The following is an 18,696-nucleotide window of genomic DNA, read 5'->3' as shown; positions in this document are numbered from 1 at the left end:
GATATGTGTGTCCTTTTCTATCCTACAAGATATGTATAGTAAAATGTTTATGTAATATGTTTTAAAGTCATGTAATATGTAATATGTTTAAAGTAATATGTTTTAAAGTCACCTGAAATAGTTCTTCTCTTTGGAGGTATGCCACCCACTGAATATAGTATTTCAATATTTAGAGATTATTTTAAAATTTTATTTTGTTTTATAATTACGTTAAATATTTACATGATTCCAAAGTCAAATATACAAAATAAGATTTTCCTTGTAGAACTCTAGCCTCTATTCCTTTCCTTTCTTCCTGTTACTTTCTTCCAAGTAAGCACTTTTAAGAAAGTTTTTAGTTTATCCTTCAATTATTAAAAATATAAGAAAATACATACGTATACTCAGTCTTTCCTTCTCCCCCCTTTTAGATATGCAATAAAAAAACTATATTTTTTTTAAACCTTGCTTTTTTCATGAAACAATTTATTCTGGAGATCTCTCTACGGCACGTAGAGATATTTCTCTTTCCTTTTTACAGATGCATAACGCTGCCATTATGTGGATATACTACAATTTATTCATCCAGTTCCCAGTTGGTAGATGTTTTGGTTGTTTTCAGCCTTTGCTGTTGCAAATAGTGCTGCAATGCTTTGTGTTCAAGTTTTTACCATATTTTTGCCAGTATAGTTTTGGAATCGATTCCTGAAAGTGTCAAAGAATACATACATAGGCAATTGTGTTAGATACTGCCAAATTCCTTTCCATAAAGGTTATAATATCTTGCATTTCTACTGGTAATGTAGGAAACCACCTGTTTTCCTGGACAATAGTCTATGGAAAGTACATAACAGATTATGTTGTCAAACTTCTGGATTTTATCAAACAGATAGGTGAGCTACTGGTTTTCAGTGTAGTTTAAAAATAAGTGTGGTAGATTCTTTTCATACCTTAAATATTTGCTTTTCTTTTACTGTGACCTCACATCTCACATTTCTTGTTGTAGCACATTTTCGAACAAGAAACAGTATGTTAAACATACATTTTCTTTTTTGTTTTTTCTTTTTTTTGTTTTTTAACATGATAGTGTCTTCCCTATTTTATTTTATTTTTTTATTTTTTTGTGTGAGGAAGATCAGCCCTGAGCTAACATCTGATGCCAATCCTCCTCTTTTTGTTGAGGAAGATTGGCCCTGGGCTAACATTCACGCCCATCTGCCTCTACTTTATATGGGATGCCACCACAGCATGGTTCGACAAGCAGTGCCTCAGCGCGTGCCTGGGATCCGGCGAACCCCGGGCCGCCACAGCGGAGCGCGCGCACTTAACCGTTTGCACCACCAGGCCGGCCCCTTAAACATACATTTTCAAAGCTCAGTTATGTCTGAAAATGTCAACTGTACATGGATCACGATTTGAGTGGGTATATAATTCTAGTCTGAAAATTATTTACAGTCTGAATTTTGAACCTTCCAGCTTCTGAAGTTGAGTTGTTGATGAGAAGTCCAACGTCACTCTGATTCATTTTTCCTCTTCTTTGAAACTCTGGACTCTGAAGGCTGGAGTTCTGCTATTTGACAATGCTAAGTCTTGTTGTGAGATTATTTCATTCTCTGTGCTGGGCCATTGGTATATCCTTTCCATCTGAGGAGTCATACCTTTTAGCTCTGAGAAACTATAATGTATTATTTCTTTTCCTTTATTTTGTCTTTCCTGTCTATTTGAACCACGTGTTAGTCAGAGGTTGGACCTCCTGGACTACTGCTTACTCCTCTTATCTTTTTTCCCCACCTTTTATATTTCTTAGTTATTTTATTCTTTTTTCTGTGAATTTTCTTCAATTTTACCTTCCAGTTCCTCTACTATGGATGCCACAGTTCCTCAAATCTCTCTAAAGATACAGAATTTGTATCTTTGATACTTAAAGTCTTTCTAGAATTATTCCAGATTCAGAAGTCTATATTGAGTTTAGAGTTAAAAAGGCGATTTATAGGTGTTTGGTATAGGTGTTAAAAACTATTGCTCCCAATTGAGAACTTCCTCTGGTTAAATCCAGAAAAATGGAAAGATCTAGGGGGACACAAAGGAGTGTTTGGAAAGAAAGTGAGGGACTGACTTAAGAATTTTATACTAGAAAGATATTCTTCCCCTAAATGATATTATAATTCTCCAAAGTTAGCCCCCTTGAAAGACTATATTTTGACAACTACAAAGCACTATCAAGCGTATGGTGTTATATTTCAACAATTTGGCGTAGTGATGTGACCACTGTACTAGGGTCCAGAGACCTAGGTTCTAGACTGGAATTTGTGTATTAGGACTCTTGGTAGCAAGTGAGAGAACCCCAATTCTAACCAGCTTAAACACCAGTGGGGTTTAAAAAGAATGTGATGTGAGGGGTGCTCACGGAACTGGAGGAGAGCAGTGGGAAGTGGGATGCTGCTGTTACTCTCCATCTCCACCTTGCATCTTGCTTCTCTATGAGGATCCGTGTCATGCCAGGCTGTTCCATGTAGCTGGGGACACGGCTGATGGCAGCTCCAAGATCATGAATCAAGAGGAAAAGGAGAGCAGAGGACCCTTCCTCCAAGCTTTGGCATGAAAAGCTCCAGGGATGGACTCAGACTGGCTCTAGTTCTGTCACCCGCTCACTTAGAACCAATTGCTGTGGCCAGGAAGGCTGATCAGAGATGGGGCATAGCTTACCTGTGGGATGGTGCAAGAGTAGGGTAAGACCTTCGAGATGGGAAGCCCCACTACAGCCACATTGTTGGAGCAGTTTTCCCAAGAAGAGAGAAAGAGTGCTGGACAGATGCCCAGATGCCCACTAATCTCTAACAGGATCTAACTAGATCCTTGACTTTTGAACCACCCCGGCTCTCAGCTTTTCTATTCGTAGAGTGAGATGTGGATTAAGCATCTCTATGATTCCTTCCCAGCTCAAATACGATTTTGCTGAAAATCACATGTTCTTCTTATTCTTTTTTAACTTGCATGAGAATTAAATATCTCTGTTAAAGACCGGAAAATCGTGATTCCACACATTAAATAGGAGTGGGAAAGAGAACTATTTAAAGAACATCCTGCCTCTGAGGATTTTTAAGAAGGTGAAGCATATTCCTGCAGTTATGGTTTCACCCCTGGAATACAGATATAAATATCTACCCACACTTTCCCACAGCACATTTTATCCCCCTAACGAGGGCTCCGATGGTGCCAGAAGGTCCCTGGGGGCTGAGTGCCCAGCATGGCATTCTCTTGGTGCCAGCTGGTCGGGGAAGGCAGTCATGGCGCCATTTGCTCGCAGACATACCAGGAGGAGCTGGACCAAATGGTTCTCAAATGCAGCGGCAGCCCACTCTCTAAATACTAAAGGGGCCGGCTGACTGATTCCGGCGACCTGTAATCACACCTCATTGTCATTCTCATGTGTAAGTGTAAGGAAGTGCATGCAATTAAAATCTAGTCTATGATTGTAATCAGTAGCTATTAATTTGGATTTTCTCCAATTGCCAGCTCACTTTTAAAAAGCCATAAATGCTTCCAGCAAAACTGTCAAGGTCTCATTCGTTTCTTCTCCCCTTTTTCCTGTTCTTTCTCTCTCCTACTTATATTTTCTTGCTTTGGCTCTCTCTCTCTTTCTACTAGTGCTAGCCATTGATATTGATGGTGCTCAGGGCAAGCTGCCCCAGGAAGCACCACTCTGGTATGCGGATTATTTCGAGCTGAAGACAATAAGGACTCAGAGAGCTCAGGAAAAATATTTGAGTTTCCCCTCCCAAACTGCCTAAAGAATTTAAAACCAAAAAAAATCTGTTTTAGGAAGGGGTTATTATCATGACTGCTATAAAAGATAATTTAGGATAGAGGTTACAATAGAAAAGGCACCAACAAGCCCATCTTATCCGGAGTCCTGTCTCTCTGGCCACATTCTTTGGATGGCCCTGCAGGAGTTGCCAGACAATCATTTACATTTATAAGGGAAATCTCCATTTGTAAAGGTATCTCCCTCTCTGTTTGGAGAAGAGAGGGGGGGTGAGCTCATTTCTAGTAACTTATCAATGTGGAAGATGAGGCCTTGGGGCTGTATAATAAACCTTACTCTTGTTTACTGTGCTTTAGTGGTAATCTCCTGTAATTGACTCCCCCACCCCCAAAATCCTCCTTTGTCATTGGCTGAAAATGATATTTAAGACGAGAATTTCTGCTATTGTGTTGAGAAACGCAGTGTCCCTGCTTTCTCCCATGTATACATGTTATTAAACTTGGTATTATTTTCTCCTGCTAACCTGCCTTGTTGATTATTTGGCCAGCCAGAAGAACCTTAAGGGAAAGGGCAGAGGGAGATTCTCCCTCTTCCCCCGACAATATTAAGTCAGACTAGCATTTGTTTGTGAAGTACACCAAGGCTTTTGAACCCAGCCAGAACTGAGGATTGAATCAGGTAGTCTGAGTAACGAGTATGTTGAGCAAGAAGGACTGAAGGATAGAATCAAAATGGAACCTTATTTTGAATTTTGCTTCCTACTATGCCCTTAGAACTTATGCGGTGAGGATAGCCTTCCCAGCACCCCCGGATGAGGACAAGGGCAATGTGTGTGGGGTTCCTTCTGTTTGCCCCTCCAGATCCACCCGCCAACTTGACTTGTATGAGTCACATCAATATGCTCCATGTCCTCTGGATTCCAGCTGGATTTGGGCAATCAGAGCTCCAGCAGGAAATGGGAGGGAGAGATGAGAACAAGGTCCAGGAATTCAATCTCCCATCTCCCTCTCTGTGAGGTCACCTCCGCTGGCTGTGTCCCTTGATGGAAGGGTGATCTTCTTAAGGTGGTCTGCTCTTCACAACTCTCTTTCTTTCCAGGTTCTAGTAACCTCTTCCTCCTGCTTCCCTGTGAGTTAAGGGAGGGAGGGTGTCAGCTCCAACGCTGTTAACCTAGGGTCCTGCGCTACCCCTCGAGGTTCTCTCCTACACGCTGTCCACACCCTTCTCCTTTGACACTTTGGAAAGAAACTCTCCCCATATTATCGGAATTGGAGCGTATCCTCTTAGGGAAGAGGCAATTCCACAGCCACTTTAGTTGCAAACAGAATCTCAATGAGGGAATGATGGTGTCCAGTCCAAGACATTAATCAACACTGCAATCTTCACTCTAGGAAAAGAATTGCTGTCCTCCTCCCCCAAGTAGGACATGTAGGTGGGCCACTGCCCCTGCTGGGGGTGGGGTGTATGGCTGGCTCTGCTCTCTTCCTCGCCTCACCTGCTCCCTGCTATTTCCATTCCTAGGCTGAAATGGGGGCCAAAGGGGACGGGACAGTTTTCACTTGAATTGGTTCTATTATAACCTGGTTTTGCACCCTCTGGCCTGGCATGGTTAGAACCAACTCTCTCTCCCAGCCCCTCAGAAAATCCCTGCACCCCCACCCCCAGCTGCACACCCATGAACCAGGAAGGTCTCTCTTTGGGCTGGCTGTTCCCCACAGCCCTGGTCCTCTAGGGGCCCTTTCATACTTGGATGCTCACTGCTGGAGAATCTTCATCCTTCCAGGTTATCTTCTTGCGCAGAATTTAAGATTCTAGATGACCTTCCTGCCAGCAAAGTTCATATCTAGTTGTCAGTCTATCTGGCTCACCTTTGTTGTGCCACCAAAACAGCTCAACAGCCCGATTCTCCTGCGGGCCACTGTGTCTGCAAACACCTGGGAACACAAGGCTTTGCGATTGGTTCCTAAGTCTCCTCTCAGCCAGACTGAAGCAAGGGGGCAGATATTCTCCACTTTCTCTATTGGGGAGGAGGATTGGAACTCACGACTCAGCCTGTCTCCAAACAAATCGTTATGAGGTCATCTCAGTCACCATTTTTCTCCTGTCTTTAATATTCTCAAAATATGGGAGAAAGTTTAAGGGCAGAAAGGATTAGTTCTCCAATATCCACTCTGAAGATCCCTCCAGATGTCTCTCACACACTTTATGTCATTTTTACCTTATCTTGTATCAGTCAAAATCTCAGTTTTAACATACTGCAACAGACTGTTACGTATGCTTTTAATGGCTAGTAAAAACAATCAAAACAAAACAGTTCAAACTGGCTTCCAAAATAAAGAAAATCTGGTGGCTCACACAACTGAAAAAGTCCAGGGGTCAGGTGCCCAACTTCTCTGTTATTCTCTCAGTGCTGCCCTTCTCCAGGTTTACAAGATGGCTGCCTGAAGCAACCTGGGTATGTGCTTCCTTGTTCATATCCGGGGAACAAAGAGGACATCTTTTACCTCAGCCACTGAACGAGAGTCTTAAGATTTACTCTGACTGGATAAAATTCGACAACTTAGGTCAAGTTGTTATCCCAAGCCTATTCCTAATGCTACGGGAGCACCATGACCTGATTTCCTTAAACCTGGGGTAGGAGCCATCCCTGCACCAATCGCTATGGAAGAGAGTTGGGTTATCCTGACTGGGTTAAACCTCTGGGGACTCATTCCTAGAATTGGTGGTAATGGTAGTGGAGGTGATGGGAGTTGGACTTAACCTTATTCAAATCTCCTACTTGTATAACTAAGAGGAAGGGTGTGAATGGTTGTTCAGGAAGCAACTACAACCACTCAGTCCAAGGTCATTTTCCTCAAGCATCCCATTTTGTCCCCACACAAAATATGATTTTGTGGGTATCTAAATATTTTATATTCCTAATACAAACATACTTGTGACTATAGAGGAGTTCACTTTGCACTGGGGCAGACTTCTCCATTAGGCACAGTGCCTAGGGCCCACGATATTTTTAGGGCCCCATGAAATATTTTAATTTGTTCTAAACCTGAAAAATAAATGAACTTTTAGGTCAAAGAAATGTTTTAATATATAATATTTATATATTCATCCTTATAGCAATACAGTTGTAAAATATAATTTTTATCGTTATTGTTATTTTTTATGGAGGAATGGGCCCACCAAGGCAAAAGTGCTTAAGATGCTGAAAGTCATGAGGCAGCCCAGCTTTGTATTCCTTCTTTACTGAGATATCCCACCACAAAATTTAAGTGTTGCCAGTAGAAACCCAAAGTCTGAGGCAAAGAGATGGTCCTTTGAATTCCAAGGTTACTACCCACTTAAAGAACAGGTGTGGGTTGTATCAACACTGTACAGAGACATTGTGCTTGAAAACAGCAGTCCAGGGAGGTCAGGCTAGCTTCCACAAAAGAAGCAGAAGGAGGGAAGGCAATTCTAAGGGCAAAACAAAAATCTAAAATATTTGAAGCCTTTTCTTCTAGTTGGAGGCTAACATAGGCACAGTGAGCTAAAATATTTTTATGCATATTACATCGCTTGATCCTCATAATAACCCCCACACAGTACTGACCCATTTAATCCACTCAGGGAAGGCAAATAGCCTTTCCACATTGTTAGTACCTTGTGGAGGGGTAGGTCAACCCACGGCTCCTGACTACAAAGCTTTTGCTTTTTGCTAGTGGCCAGAGGCACTAAAATTGGATGTAAATTTTTTGTAAATTGTTTATCTGACCAAGCAAAGTGGGCAGTGACTTAGGGCACACCCAAAGGGTCTTTAAGAGCAGACCTAGATCCTTGGGCGTACCCTTCTTCCCAGATGTGCTGCCAGGTTGTCGGTGACACAGCTGGTCTGTTCCCCACCAGCCTTTCTCGCCCTAACCTCTAGTGCTTTCAAGTCAGAGGCTGGCTTTCTGGGGCAGCTGAGGAAGTCTGTACTTGCCACCCAGAAGGGATGCTCACTCCGTGCAAAGGCCGAATGGCTCCCAGACCCAGACAGCAGAGGAACTTCCATGCTTTCCAGCGACACAGCTGCTGCCCACACTCGCTTCTCCAGCTTTTTCGTTGCAGTGCTAGCCTGAGTGACCTGGGGCCCTTTCCTCGGTCTTGTTGGAGCAATAAGAATGTACAAAAGGAAGGTGGGACAGGGTGGCTCCCCAACAACCCCTGCTTTCTCCACCTCGAGAGAGGTGGAGAGTGGCCATATACTGACAGCATCAGCATCACCTAGGAGCTTGTTAGAAAGGCAAATTCTCGGGCCCACCGCACCCAATGAACCAGAATCCCTGAAGACGGGGCCCAGCAATGTGTGTTTTAACCAGCTCCCAGGTGAGTCAGGCACGCTGAAGTTTGAGGGGCTGTAGCATCTCGAGGAGGGACGAGGCCATATAAAGCAGGAGGGTGCCCCAATTCCTCTATCTCTGAGTGGTGTTGGGGCGGCGCATTCGCTTTAGTAACCATGTGAAGGTCTCGGTGAGGGGTTAGTATTTAGTTTAGTTTGGGGCGCGTAACTTTCTCAAGGACGCCACCGCTCCTATGTAAGGTGCTGAAGCCCCCTCCCACGTAGCTTGGCTGCCCTACCTCCGGCAGCCTCAACTTCCCAGGGAAGGAAAATCTGACGCAGGCGCAGTGATTACCCGGCCTGGCTCAGCCCGACGAAGAGCATGCGCGCTAGCTGATTGCCCGCCGTCCCTCCTCCCCTGGCTCCGCCCCTCAGGCCCCGGCCCCTTCTCGGCCTCCACCGCCTCTCCCCTCCAGGCGCATGCGCAAGGGCGTTTTTCCCGTGGCCCTCCGCGGCGCGGGCGATTTGTAGGTAATGGCGGGCGCTTGGTCGTCGAGCTGTTTCAAAGGATGCTCCTCTACTAGCTGTGCGTGCGGCGACAAGGGCAAGTGGAGCGGCTCCTCGCTGTTAAGCAAGCGGCTCTCGGAGGACTCGAGCCGCCACCAGTTGCTGCAGAAGTGGGCGAGCATGTGGAGCTCCGTGAGCGGGGACGCGTCGGTGGCCTGCGCGGAGAGGACGCGGCGGGAGGAGACGGTGGAGCCGGCCGAGGAGGAGGAGGACAGGCCGCTGGTGTTTTTGTGCTCCGGCTGCCGGCGGCCGCTGGGCGACTCGCTGAGCTGGGTGACGAGCCAGGAGGACACCAACTGCATCCTGCTGCGCTGTCAGTGCGGGCCGGGGGACTTGGGGCCGCCTTCTTCCAGGGGCTCCGTGGGCGGCTCCAGAAGAGGCGGGGTCGGGGGAGGGGGGTGGCGGTGGTTCCTTGAGGCTGCCACGTCGGGGTCTTTAAAAGCAGGAACATCTGAGAGGGTGAGCTGTCCTAGGAAAAGGGGAGAATGGTCATCCCTGCACCTTGGGCTCACTGTCACGAGTGACAGTTCCTTTTCTGGGGTCCCCGTCCTAGAGGAGCAGCGGATGAATCAGCATCGTTGTGAGCATTACTCAGAAAAAAATGACCAACCAGGTTGTAAGCGTTTGGGGTGTAGCCACTCTGTATTACTCTTCATAGAAATTAGCGGGCTGTTAATTGGTAAATACGTAGTATTGTTAATCATTTATTTAGGAAATTAAGCTTTTCAGCTACCTGGTTCCTGCAGGGAGATGTCGGCGTTGATTTCTCAAGTCTTATGAGTTCTATCAGCGGAGGCTTTTACAGTCTGAAGTGTTATAATTATAGAGTTGACAGAATACAATGCTATCAAAAAAATTTTAAAAAGAAGGAAACTTGCAGTAAAAGTACCAACAACCCCATCAAAATTAGAAAGAAAGGAGGAAGATAATAAAAGAGTTAAGGCCAGAGTTCTAGATTTTTTTTTTAAATTTTGTTTATTGCAGTAATATTGGTTTATAGCATTGTATAAATTTCAGGTGTACATCATTATACTTGTATTTGTGCATAGATTACATCATGTTCACCACCCAAATACTAATTACAACCCATTACCACACACATGTACCAAATTATCCCTTTCGCCCTCCTCCCTGCCCCCTTCCCCTCTGGTAACCACCAAGCCAATCTCTGTCTCTGTGTGTTTATTGTTGTTATTTACTACTTAGTGAAGAGTTCTAGCTTTTAATCCTGGGCCTACCAGTTACCTGTATTTTTTCCACTGTTCCCTCGTATTGTTGCTTTCATAGTATTTATTTAGGGGAGTGGTTCACATGTATTTTTTCTGAATTGGTGTAAAAATGGCTATTCTTTTTGGACTGGTGGTTTTCAACATGAAGTTTATGGTCTGTCTGAATTCTATGAATATTTTGATAACAGAAATTTACCACCCATTTATTGACGGTTGTGGAATATTTTCCTTCCTGGGATATAATATTGGGAAGAAAGGAGCAGTGTCCACCAGTTACTTGGAACTTTTTGGGACCTGCTGTTTTCTCCAAAATGCATCCGTTCATTAACAATAATTGCTGAGTCCCTTTCAGTTGTTAAACGTAGGCCTAAGAACGTACATTACCCATAGTAATTCATTGGGATTAACCCTTTGTGCCTATTAAAGTCAAACAATGCAGAAAGGTGTAGAAGTAAAAAGGATTTATTCCCCTGACCTGACACTCTCATAGCCCTAGAGTTCAACATGCCTTATTCTCATTTATACTTCCAGATACACTCCATGCCTGTATGAGCATATATAAAAGAGTAAATTTTTTAAAACACACTTGAGATTATATTATTTATACTGTTAAGCATCCTTACTTTTTTTATTCCACACATATAATCTGAATATTTTCCCATATTTCCCATATCAGTGTATGTAGATAGTATACTTCACGTTTTTAGCAGCTGCTTTGTGTACCTTTAACGAGAGGCAGGCAACATAGCGTGGTGGTGGAGGCCCTTGACTGCTTGGGTTTGAATCCTGCCCTGCCACTTAGCTGTGTCTCTTTGGGCAAGCTACTTAGCCTCTCTGTGCCTCAGTTTCCTCCTCTGTAAAATGGGGGTAGCACAGGGGGCAGTTAGGTGGATTAAAAGAGTTAATGTGTGTCATGTGCTCGGAATACATAAGCAAGGGCCGCTTAAGCAGTTTGTTTAGTGGCAATGCCGTTCATCCTCCCCATCTGCCCCTGTTGATAGAGGTCTAGGTTTCCAGCATTGGCGCGGCTAGCACAGCATGTGTTTAGGTTGAGATTTTTGATACAGTAGAAGCCCTTGGTTTTAGTAGGTGAGTTTATCTTGTTTATAGCTTTTAAAAAAATACTATGTTTGGTGTTAAATCTTTCAATTTACTTGTACTTTCTGCTTTTACAGCTTCTTTTCTATCTTTTGCCACATGGGCTCTTTGTTTTGTTTTTATATATAAAAACACTATTCTGTTATTTAGTTTTTCTATACCAGTATTTAAATTTTAAAAACAATCAGCTTTAGACAATGTGATTTAACCACCCCCCCATAAAAGATAAAGAAATGAACTCTTGGATTAATTTTCATGCCCTCCTGACCCAATCGGAGTTTAATTATTTTTACTTTGTCAAGGTTTATAACATTTACATTGTTCTGTAGCCATAGCGTCGTCATTGAGCCTTAATATAATGTCTATGTGAATTTATTTCTCAGCTCCGGGACTCTTATTAATATAAGAAGGCTTATTAATATCTTTTTCATTTCCAAGTTGTTTATTTGATTAATCATCCGTGGTCTCCCCATCCCCAAGGAAACTTCAAGTTTGAGTGTTTGAAAATGTCTTGTATGTGAATGTCAACTTGGCTTCATGTACAATTCTGGGGTCATGCTCTTTGCTTTTTCCTGCCACAGGGAGCAGCTAGTGGAAAGGCCTTGAGGCTAGTGTGGCCAAAGAGTAGGATCAAGATAAGATTTAGGGAAGAAGAAAGGGGCCAGAAAATCCAGGGCCTTGTAGGCTGTTCTGCGGAATCGGAATCTGTTCTAGAGAGTGAGGTGTTTAAGCAGGGAAGTGATTTGACCCAGTTTTTTCTTGGAGAAAGCGTCAAAGGGAAGAAGAAGCATGGGAGTGAGTGGTCGTTCAGGAGCTCCTACAGTCGTCCAAGCAAGAGGAGGTGGTGGTGGTTTTGGGGCTGGAGTGTGATTTGTGAGATAGAATTGACAGGACTTATCAGTGGAGTGGATGTGGGGGAGCAGGATGAGGAGGCAAAGGATCAAGGATGACACCCTGGTTTCTGATTTGAGCAACTGGGTAGATGGAGGTGGAATTTACCGAATTAAGGTGGACTGTAGGAGGAGGTGAGACAAGAGTCTGTTTCGGCTGTTTTAGGTCTACTGTCCTTTCTTCATTTCCCTCCATCCTCTATCCCTTCCTTTAGTGTGGCCTGGACCTGGATCCTCTGGGAATGTTTTCTCCTCATTCTGGGGTCTAGCTGTGACCCCATCAACATCACGGTCTACGTAAGAGACTTTTGGCTGGATTCCTAAGGATCCTTTCAATTACTTTTAGAAGTGAGCCCTGCGTTTGAGAACTGGAGATGTGTACATTGGCTTTTTAGCATCTTCCTTGGTTTTCATCCCAGTTTTACTGTACCTGGCAGGTATTCTTGATAGTCTATGATTTGAGGTTCTAATTGTTTCAAGTTTTACAGTTGATTGAATTTTCTCCTCTAATTTTATTAATTTTGTTAACGTCACTGGTTTTCTGGGAAGGAAAGGAAATAACTCGTATTCTGCCATCGTTTTCCTGAAGACACCTATACGTTTAGTTTTGAACCACCCTTGTATGTGTGTGTGGCTTTGAGCTCTTATTTTTCTGCCCCTCTGAGTTCTAAAATAAAAGTTGACTTCGAAGTTCTCTAAATGTCTGCATGTGTTTTATAATAAAACACGTTAATAAATTGTTACTTTCTTCTCTCTAGGTGTTTCCAGTAATGTTTCTGTGGATAAGGAACAGGTACTATCCAAACGTAAAAATGAAAATGGTTGGTGAGTAAGGCTATATCTCTGTATTTATGTATGTTAGAGAAAATGCTTATTTTTCAAATATAAACTTTAAAAAGCTCATTACCAGTAAGATTACTTGGGATAAAACTTTTTCATGGTAATCAGTATAAAATCAGTCATTCTAATGTATCGATTCTTGAGTATGGTGGCCTCCTTTTAGATATTAAGATGGAACAGTTTCTAAATTTCTAAAGGTGTATTCTGACAATCCCCTTTAGGGTGTTTTCGGCTTGGAGCTGAAGAAAATCAAAAATGAAAATAAAAAAAGAAAATATTTATCATAATATCTCAGAGCCAAGGGGTGCCTTAGACCTATGCTACCCACCTTTTTCATGTCATGGCACCCATAGAAAATGCTAATATCATACAGACACACATACATATGGTCTATTGAGGTAAACAGATAAGGCCACTTGGGGCCAGAAGCAACAGCACGGGGGCCCAGTAGCCCCAGGCCCTGTGCTGCCACTCCAAGGGTCAAAGACATACCTGCCTCCCATCTACTGCAAGTGGCATCCTCAGCAAACTGAATGGGAAGTTCTGCGTTATATAATTGTTGGCTGAAACACATCTTACTGATGTATATGAAATAGCTTTAGATGGTACACAAGCGATTAAACAGAAGTGAATAATCATGTATGTTTTTTAATGTGTGTTTAACTGGTTTTTCCTTTATAGTAATGCTTGAGTGTCCTATTCAAATAAAGTGTATTTGGGTTTTAGAAAAATGCTGTAAAGGTAGCAGTGCTGTTTCCTCTATTCATTCTGATTCTGTCATTTGTTGAGGTTCTTACAAGCTAACTCATTCCTTGTCTGAAATCACTTGATTTCTGGCACCGCTTTCTCAGTGTTGTTCAATGATAAGGGTGAATTCTGGCCAAATCTCTGCCAGCTGTGAAAGCAGTAAGATGCTGCAACAGTCGTAGCTACCATCTCTGCGTTGCTCCTCGAGGTTACTTTAGAAGTATGAATGGCTTTGTCTGTCCTCTTTGCTGTTGTTTAGTTTGATTTTGATAATTCAGGATAAAACAGTCTTATCCATTGATCAGTGTATTTTTGTATTGTAAGTTTATCTAAGTATCCTTTTTTGGCCGATGATACCTGCGTTAGATGTTGGTAATTGTGTGTGGCAGCCTCGTAATGATTGTGAGGTTTGATATGTAGTGTGGAGATTTCCTGTTCACTGTTGGTAGTATAGATAGGGTTCCCTCTTGGGGTTTACTAAGATGCTTTTATATTTCTAATATGAAAGCCCGTAGAAGCTTAGTGTCTAATCAGTGGCATATTATCTAGCTAATTATATCACCAGTGAGAACTTATAATTTATCAGGCAGTGATCCATTTTGTGCTTTGTTCCATATGTTGCTGCAGTAGTTACAAATGTCTCAGTATCTATAGGTAAACAGTAATGCAATCTATAGTATATTGTTTGAGTCTTGGTTGGCTTTATTTTGCTTAATAGCAGGATTAGCTACTTAGTTATTACAAGTGGCTCACATAACAGTAGGAATTACAGTTCTTTTGAAATGATAGCTATTTTTTGTGGTGTATATTACACTATCGTGATCATTACTAGATTTAAATCCCCAGTTATTAACTTGCTATGTGTTGGGACTATAATTTTAATATAGATATTTGTAGAATGGTAAATTTGAACCGGTCAATTTGACAAGGCGTCTGGGAGACAGTTGATTCTAAGATTTAAAGAAGACGTGAATTGGCTTGGGGAGTGTCTATTCAAATGTGCAGAGCCGGAGTTGAGAAGTGACTGGAATGAAGGAACAATCATATGGAGAAATTGGATCGTTAAGTAAAATATTTGTGAATTGCCTATGTGGAACACATCTGTAGTTGAGAGAAGAGTGTTAGTATCAAAGCATAATTTAAAAAAAAAGACAACTCCCACAAATATATAATGAGCACATATGAAAGATTTATTTAACTCATTAACAAGGAAACCAGAACATGGCAAAGCTAGTGTAGAGAGATCTAGTTAATGTCCTACAGGACAATAAAACCTCAACCTTTGGGGTTATCTTTTCTACCAGCAGAAAACATTTGCATCTCTACCAGACTAAAATTATTTGTCACGTATCAGTCTTCTTTCTATAAGTCATCATCTAACTTGACAACATCTGGGCTCTAATCAATAGTAAGTAGTAAGCAAACAGTGTTACCTCCACTAAAGCAAACTATGGCCCACAGGCCGGCCACCTGCTTTTGTAAATACCTTTTTATTGGAACACAGACAACGCCTATTTAGTTGTGTATTGTCTGTGGCTGCTTCCATGTTACAGTGGTAGAAGTGAGTGATTGCAACAGACACCGTATGGCCTGCAAGCCTAAAATGTTTGTTCTCTGTATCATTACAGAAAAAATCTGCCTACCCTGCCCCAGAGTGTTAATGATCCTTGGTGGGCTTGTTGGACAATATGACATTAAAAGGGCATGTGGAATATTGCCTTATTTCCAAATTTTAGATAATTTTCTTAATACCAGATCAAGGTATTTACATTCTACAAAACACCACCTCAATATCCTCTCTTCTTGTCCCTTTGTATATGTCCCTTGTCACTAGGTGCTTAAGGCAGTGTGGCCTGGAAGTGCTTGTCTACATTTCTAATACAAACATTTTTTTCCTTTGTACATATGACTTAGTAGGGTAGGAATAACATAATTGAGCAACTTACATATTAAGTGTTTATGGATTTTAACAGGATTTTTGTTATAAGTTGCTACTTTGTTTGCTAAGGCAATGGCATTCTTTATTGCAGCATTCTGGAGACTTTGTCCTGCACAGGATGCTCACACAATCTTGGCTACATATACAGATGCACACCCATGAATCTGGATTACAAGAGGGACTTGTTTTGCCTCAGTGTTGAAGCCATTGAAAGGTAAGTTTGATTATAGATGAGTCTAGTAAAGAATTGTCTGCTTGTTTTTTTTTTTCGGGGGGCGGGGGGAGGAAGATCGGCCCTGAGCTAACATCCATGCCAATGCTCCTCTTTTTGCTGAGGAAGACTGGCCCTGAGCTAACATCTGTGCCCATCTTCCTCTACTTTATATGGGACGCCGCCACAGCATGGCCTGACAGGCAGTGCGTTGGTGCACGCCCGGGATCCAAACCCAGGCCGCCAGCAGCGGAGCGTGCGCACTTAACCCCTACGCCACAGGGCCGTCCCCATGAATTGTCTGCTTTTTTGAGAGATGCAAGGAAGAGCCTTCACTCTCCATGATTTCTAAAAAGTAAGTGTTAGGAAACAAGGTGAATTAGGGGCTGACAACAGACGTGAGTTAAAGAATTTCAGATTTATTAATGGCCTTTCAATTCATTAGCCTTTTTTTATAGGAAACACAAAATTAAATAAATCAGTTGACCTCAGTGTGTTTTCACTTGGTAACCCTCAAGAATTTAAAGATACCTAGGAAACCTTATATATCAGGAAAGAAGAACAATTTAAGAAGAAAAGAAAGTGCCTACACTTTCATTACTTGAGATATTTTGTCACTCCTGTTCAATTTCTTAGATTTTTCTCTCTAAAAAATTTATAACAGTATTTTTATTATAATTATGGTTTCTCCTCTAATTATTCTTTAATAACTGCTGTTTGCCACCTTCTTTGAAACTAAACAGGTTTAGATCAAAATTTTAAAATCAATAAACTTTTTACAGTCCTTACGTAAGGGAATAATATAACAAGTACTGCTCACTGTTGTAAAGCATGTAGGTCTGTCTGGAGAGAGATCAGATCTGTTTTGATAGACCCAAACCCCAACAGAAGCTCCCTTAATATCCATGAGAATTTTACCAAGATTTGTGAAAATTAAGTGAGAGAGAATACAAGAATAGAAGACGTGAAATCTCAGTCCTGTAGGGCTGGTACAGAACTTTCAAAACTGATACATATCTGTATAAAAGAAAACGTGTGGAAGATTTGGCCACAGGAGATCATCGTATTGAAGCTATTTGTCCCTGAACAGTTGAATTTAGGGTAGAAGTTACCTCTTGGGGCAGAATTTTAATGTCAAGGAACTTGGTGGGTTTTAGAAGTAGCTGCCCCCTGTAATGTTTGTTTACGGTTTTATAAATTACTCGGTGCCATTTAATTTTTCCATCTTATCTCATTTTTCTTTTGTAAACAGGATGTTAATTGCCTTCTGCAATTTTGCCTCCCATGCCATTTTTCAGAAATATAATCAATAGAGTTTCCAAGAGAAAACTGTTCTTATTTGACAAAAGAAGTCGCATACTGCAGTTGCTATGTGTGATAAAAAACTTCTAAAGAAGTACAAATGAATCAAGTTTTCTTCTGAGAAATACTAGCACCTTCTTCCTTACTGTTTAGATTTATTTGGTTACCAACACTGGGCCTGTTTTCCTCCAGCTGCTGGGCCAATTTTTCTGCTATTCAATATTTTCTAAACCACAACATCTCATTACCTCAGAGAGTTGAGCAAAACAACTTGGAGGATAACTGTTGAAGTTGCCCAAATCTGGGTAATCAAGAGTTGACTCCACAAATTATTTACTAAAAGTCAAATTTGAAAGTGCACATGCTTCCAGAAAATTATATAAAGCAAAAAAACAGTGGCTTCTTCAGGATCTTTTTAAAATTTGAAATAGAATTTTGAGCTATGAGTGTTAGTGTTTTGTCACCCAGCTTACTAAAGAGCAAGTTTGTTCCCAATAATGAAATACTTATAATATTGGGAAATAGGTAGGACTATCTGGACAAAGCTGTTATGGAGAAAAACATAACTTTATGTACTACAGCTTCCTATGTAGGTTGCTGTTAACAAAAATAATTGTTTTATGTTTACTTGGAACTAATATGTAGTATAATATACTTAGAGCTTTAATATTATTAACATAAATTTAATATTTGCTTCCTTTTCATATTTTAACTGTACTGTACTATACTTCAGTTATATTTTAGGGTCCTCTGAAAAGCAAATTGTGTCAGAAGATAAAGAGCTTTTTAATCTTGAAAGCAGAGTTGAAATAGAAAAATCTCTAAAGCAGGTAATTTTGTTCTGCACTTTTTATATCTTTGTATGGACAACTTGCTGTTAGTGAACAAGTGCTCCTTCACAAGTAATCCTCATGATGCTATCTCTTGATCTCAGCGCTTTCACAGTAAGAGAGTGCTTATTTTATTTCACTTGTTAGTCAAGTTGATTTTTTGGGAACCAAGCTACAACTTAAGCTAAAGCTTTATCAAAAAAATAAGGAAGACATTTCATTTCAAAATCAAAACAGTATATATTCTAAAACTATAAAACTAGACATATATTTTTGAATCAAATCAATATTTCATTTGATTCAATTCTCATGGTATAAACAACCTTATTTTTGAATGTTAACATCATCTCATGGCCAGATAGTCAAGACAATGATGAATGTACAGAAGAGCTATAGATTAGAAGTTAAGAAGTACTGTCAATAGAATTGTGTCTTATTAAATAAAGTTTAGTTTATGCCTCTAAATAACATCATTAAATACTGAATTATCTGTGTGTAATGCATAACATCAGAAATTTTATTAATTATGTATATTTCATTTAATCATGCATGATTTTAATCGTGTATTTTTTTATATTCTTTTTTCAATTCAATAGATGGAAGATGTTTTGAAAGCATTACAAACGAAGCTGTGGGAGGTTGAATCAAAATTGTCCTTTACCAGTTGCAAAAGCTAAAATCTGTTCTAAGTCTCCTGTTCTGGACGCCCCTGCTGATGGACAATTCTTTCATATGTAGCAATTCTTATTATCATTTTGCTTCATTTAGAATTGAAGGAATTCGAAATGGCCATGTACATTGTATTCTTTTGTATTGATCAAATGAGAAGGATTGTAGAGTTACTGTTGTAAATATATTTGATGGTAAGGAGATGATTATTTCCTAAATTCAAATTTTAAAGCCATTTTATGATACTTGCTGAAATTGGAATTTAGGAGTTTTTATTTTGATAAAAACTGGTGATTTTCTGAACGGTTCTCCTCTGTATCCAATTCATTGTT

At 41.0% G+C, this 18,696-nt stretch overlaps 1 protein-coding gene across 1 annotated transcript; it reads left to right on the top strand.

The window, feature by feature from the left end:
• The first annotated feature begins 8,547 nt into the window (after positions 1-8,547).
• Positions 8,548-18,467, top strand: MIS18A (MIS18 kinetochore protein A). Its single transcript, XM_058523011.1, has 5 exons — positions 8,548-8,922; positions 12,585-12,651; positions 15,444-15,566; positions 17,599-17,695; positions 18,292-18,467. The coding sequence occupies exons 1-5, from the start codon at positions 8,577-8,579 to the stop codon at positions 18,370-18,372; spliced, it is 714 nt and encodes a 237-aa protein (XP_058378994.1). The 5' UTR covers positions 8,548-8,576; the 3' UTR covers positions 18,373-18,467.
• The last annotated feature ends 229 nt before the right edge of the window (positions 18,468-18,696 follow it).

Source organism: Diceros bicornis, chromosome 27 (assembly GCF_020826845.1).
Source record: "Diceros bicornis minor isolate mBicDic1 chromosome 27, mDicBic1.mat.cur, whole genome shotgun sequence".
NCBI lineage: Eukaryota > Metazoa > Chordata > Mammalia > Perissodactyla > Rhinocerotidae > Diceros > Diceros bicornis.
The sequence above is the reverse complement of the archived record's forward strand: the minus strand, read 5'-3'. Positions and strand labels throughout refer to the sequence as shown.

What these genes read in the sequence shown, in the direction of transcription:
- MIS18A (XM_058523011.1), top strand. Translation starts at nt 8,577, where the DNA reads ATGGCGGGCGCTTGGTCGTCGAGCTGTTTCAAAGGATGCTCCTCTACT. An exon ending in CAACTGCATCCTGCTGCGCT is followed by an intron (nt 8,923 to 12,584) that starts GTCAGTGCGGGC and finishes TCTTCTCTCTAG; the next exon opens with GTGTTTCCAGTAATGTTTCT. An exon ending in CGTAAAAATGAAAATGGTTG is followed by an intron (nt 12,652 to 15,443) that starts GTGAGTAAGGCT and finishes TCTTTATTGCAG; the next exon opens with CATTCTGGAGACTTTGTCCT.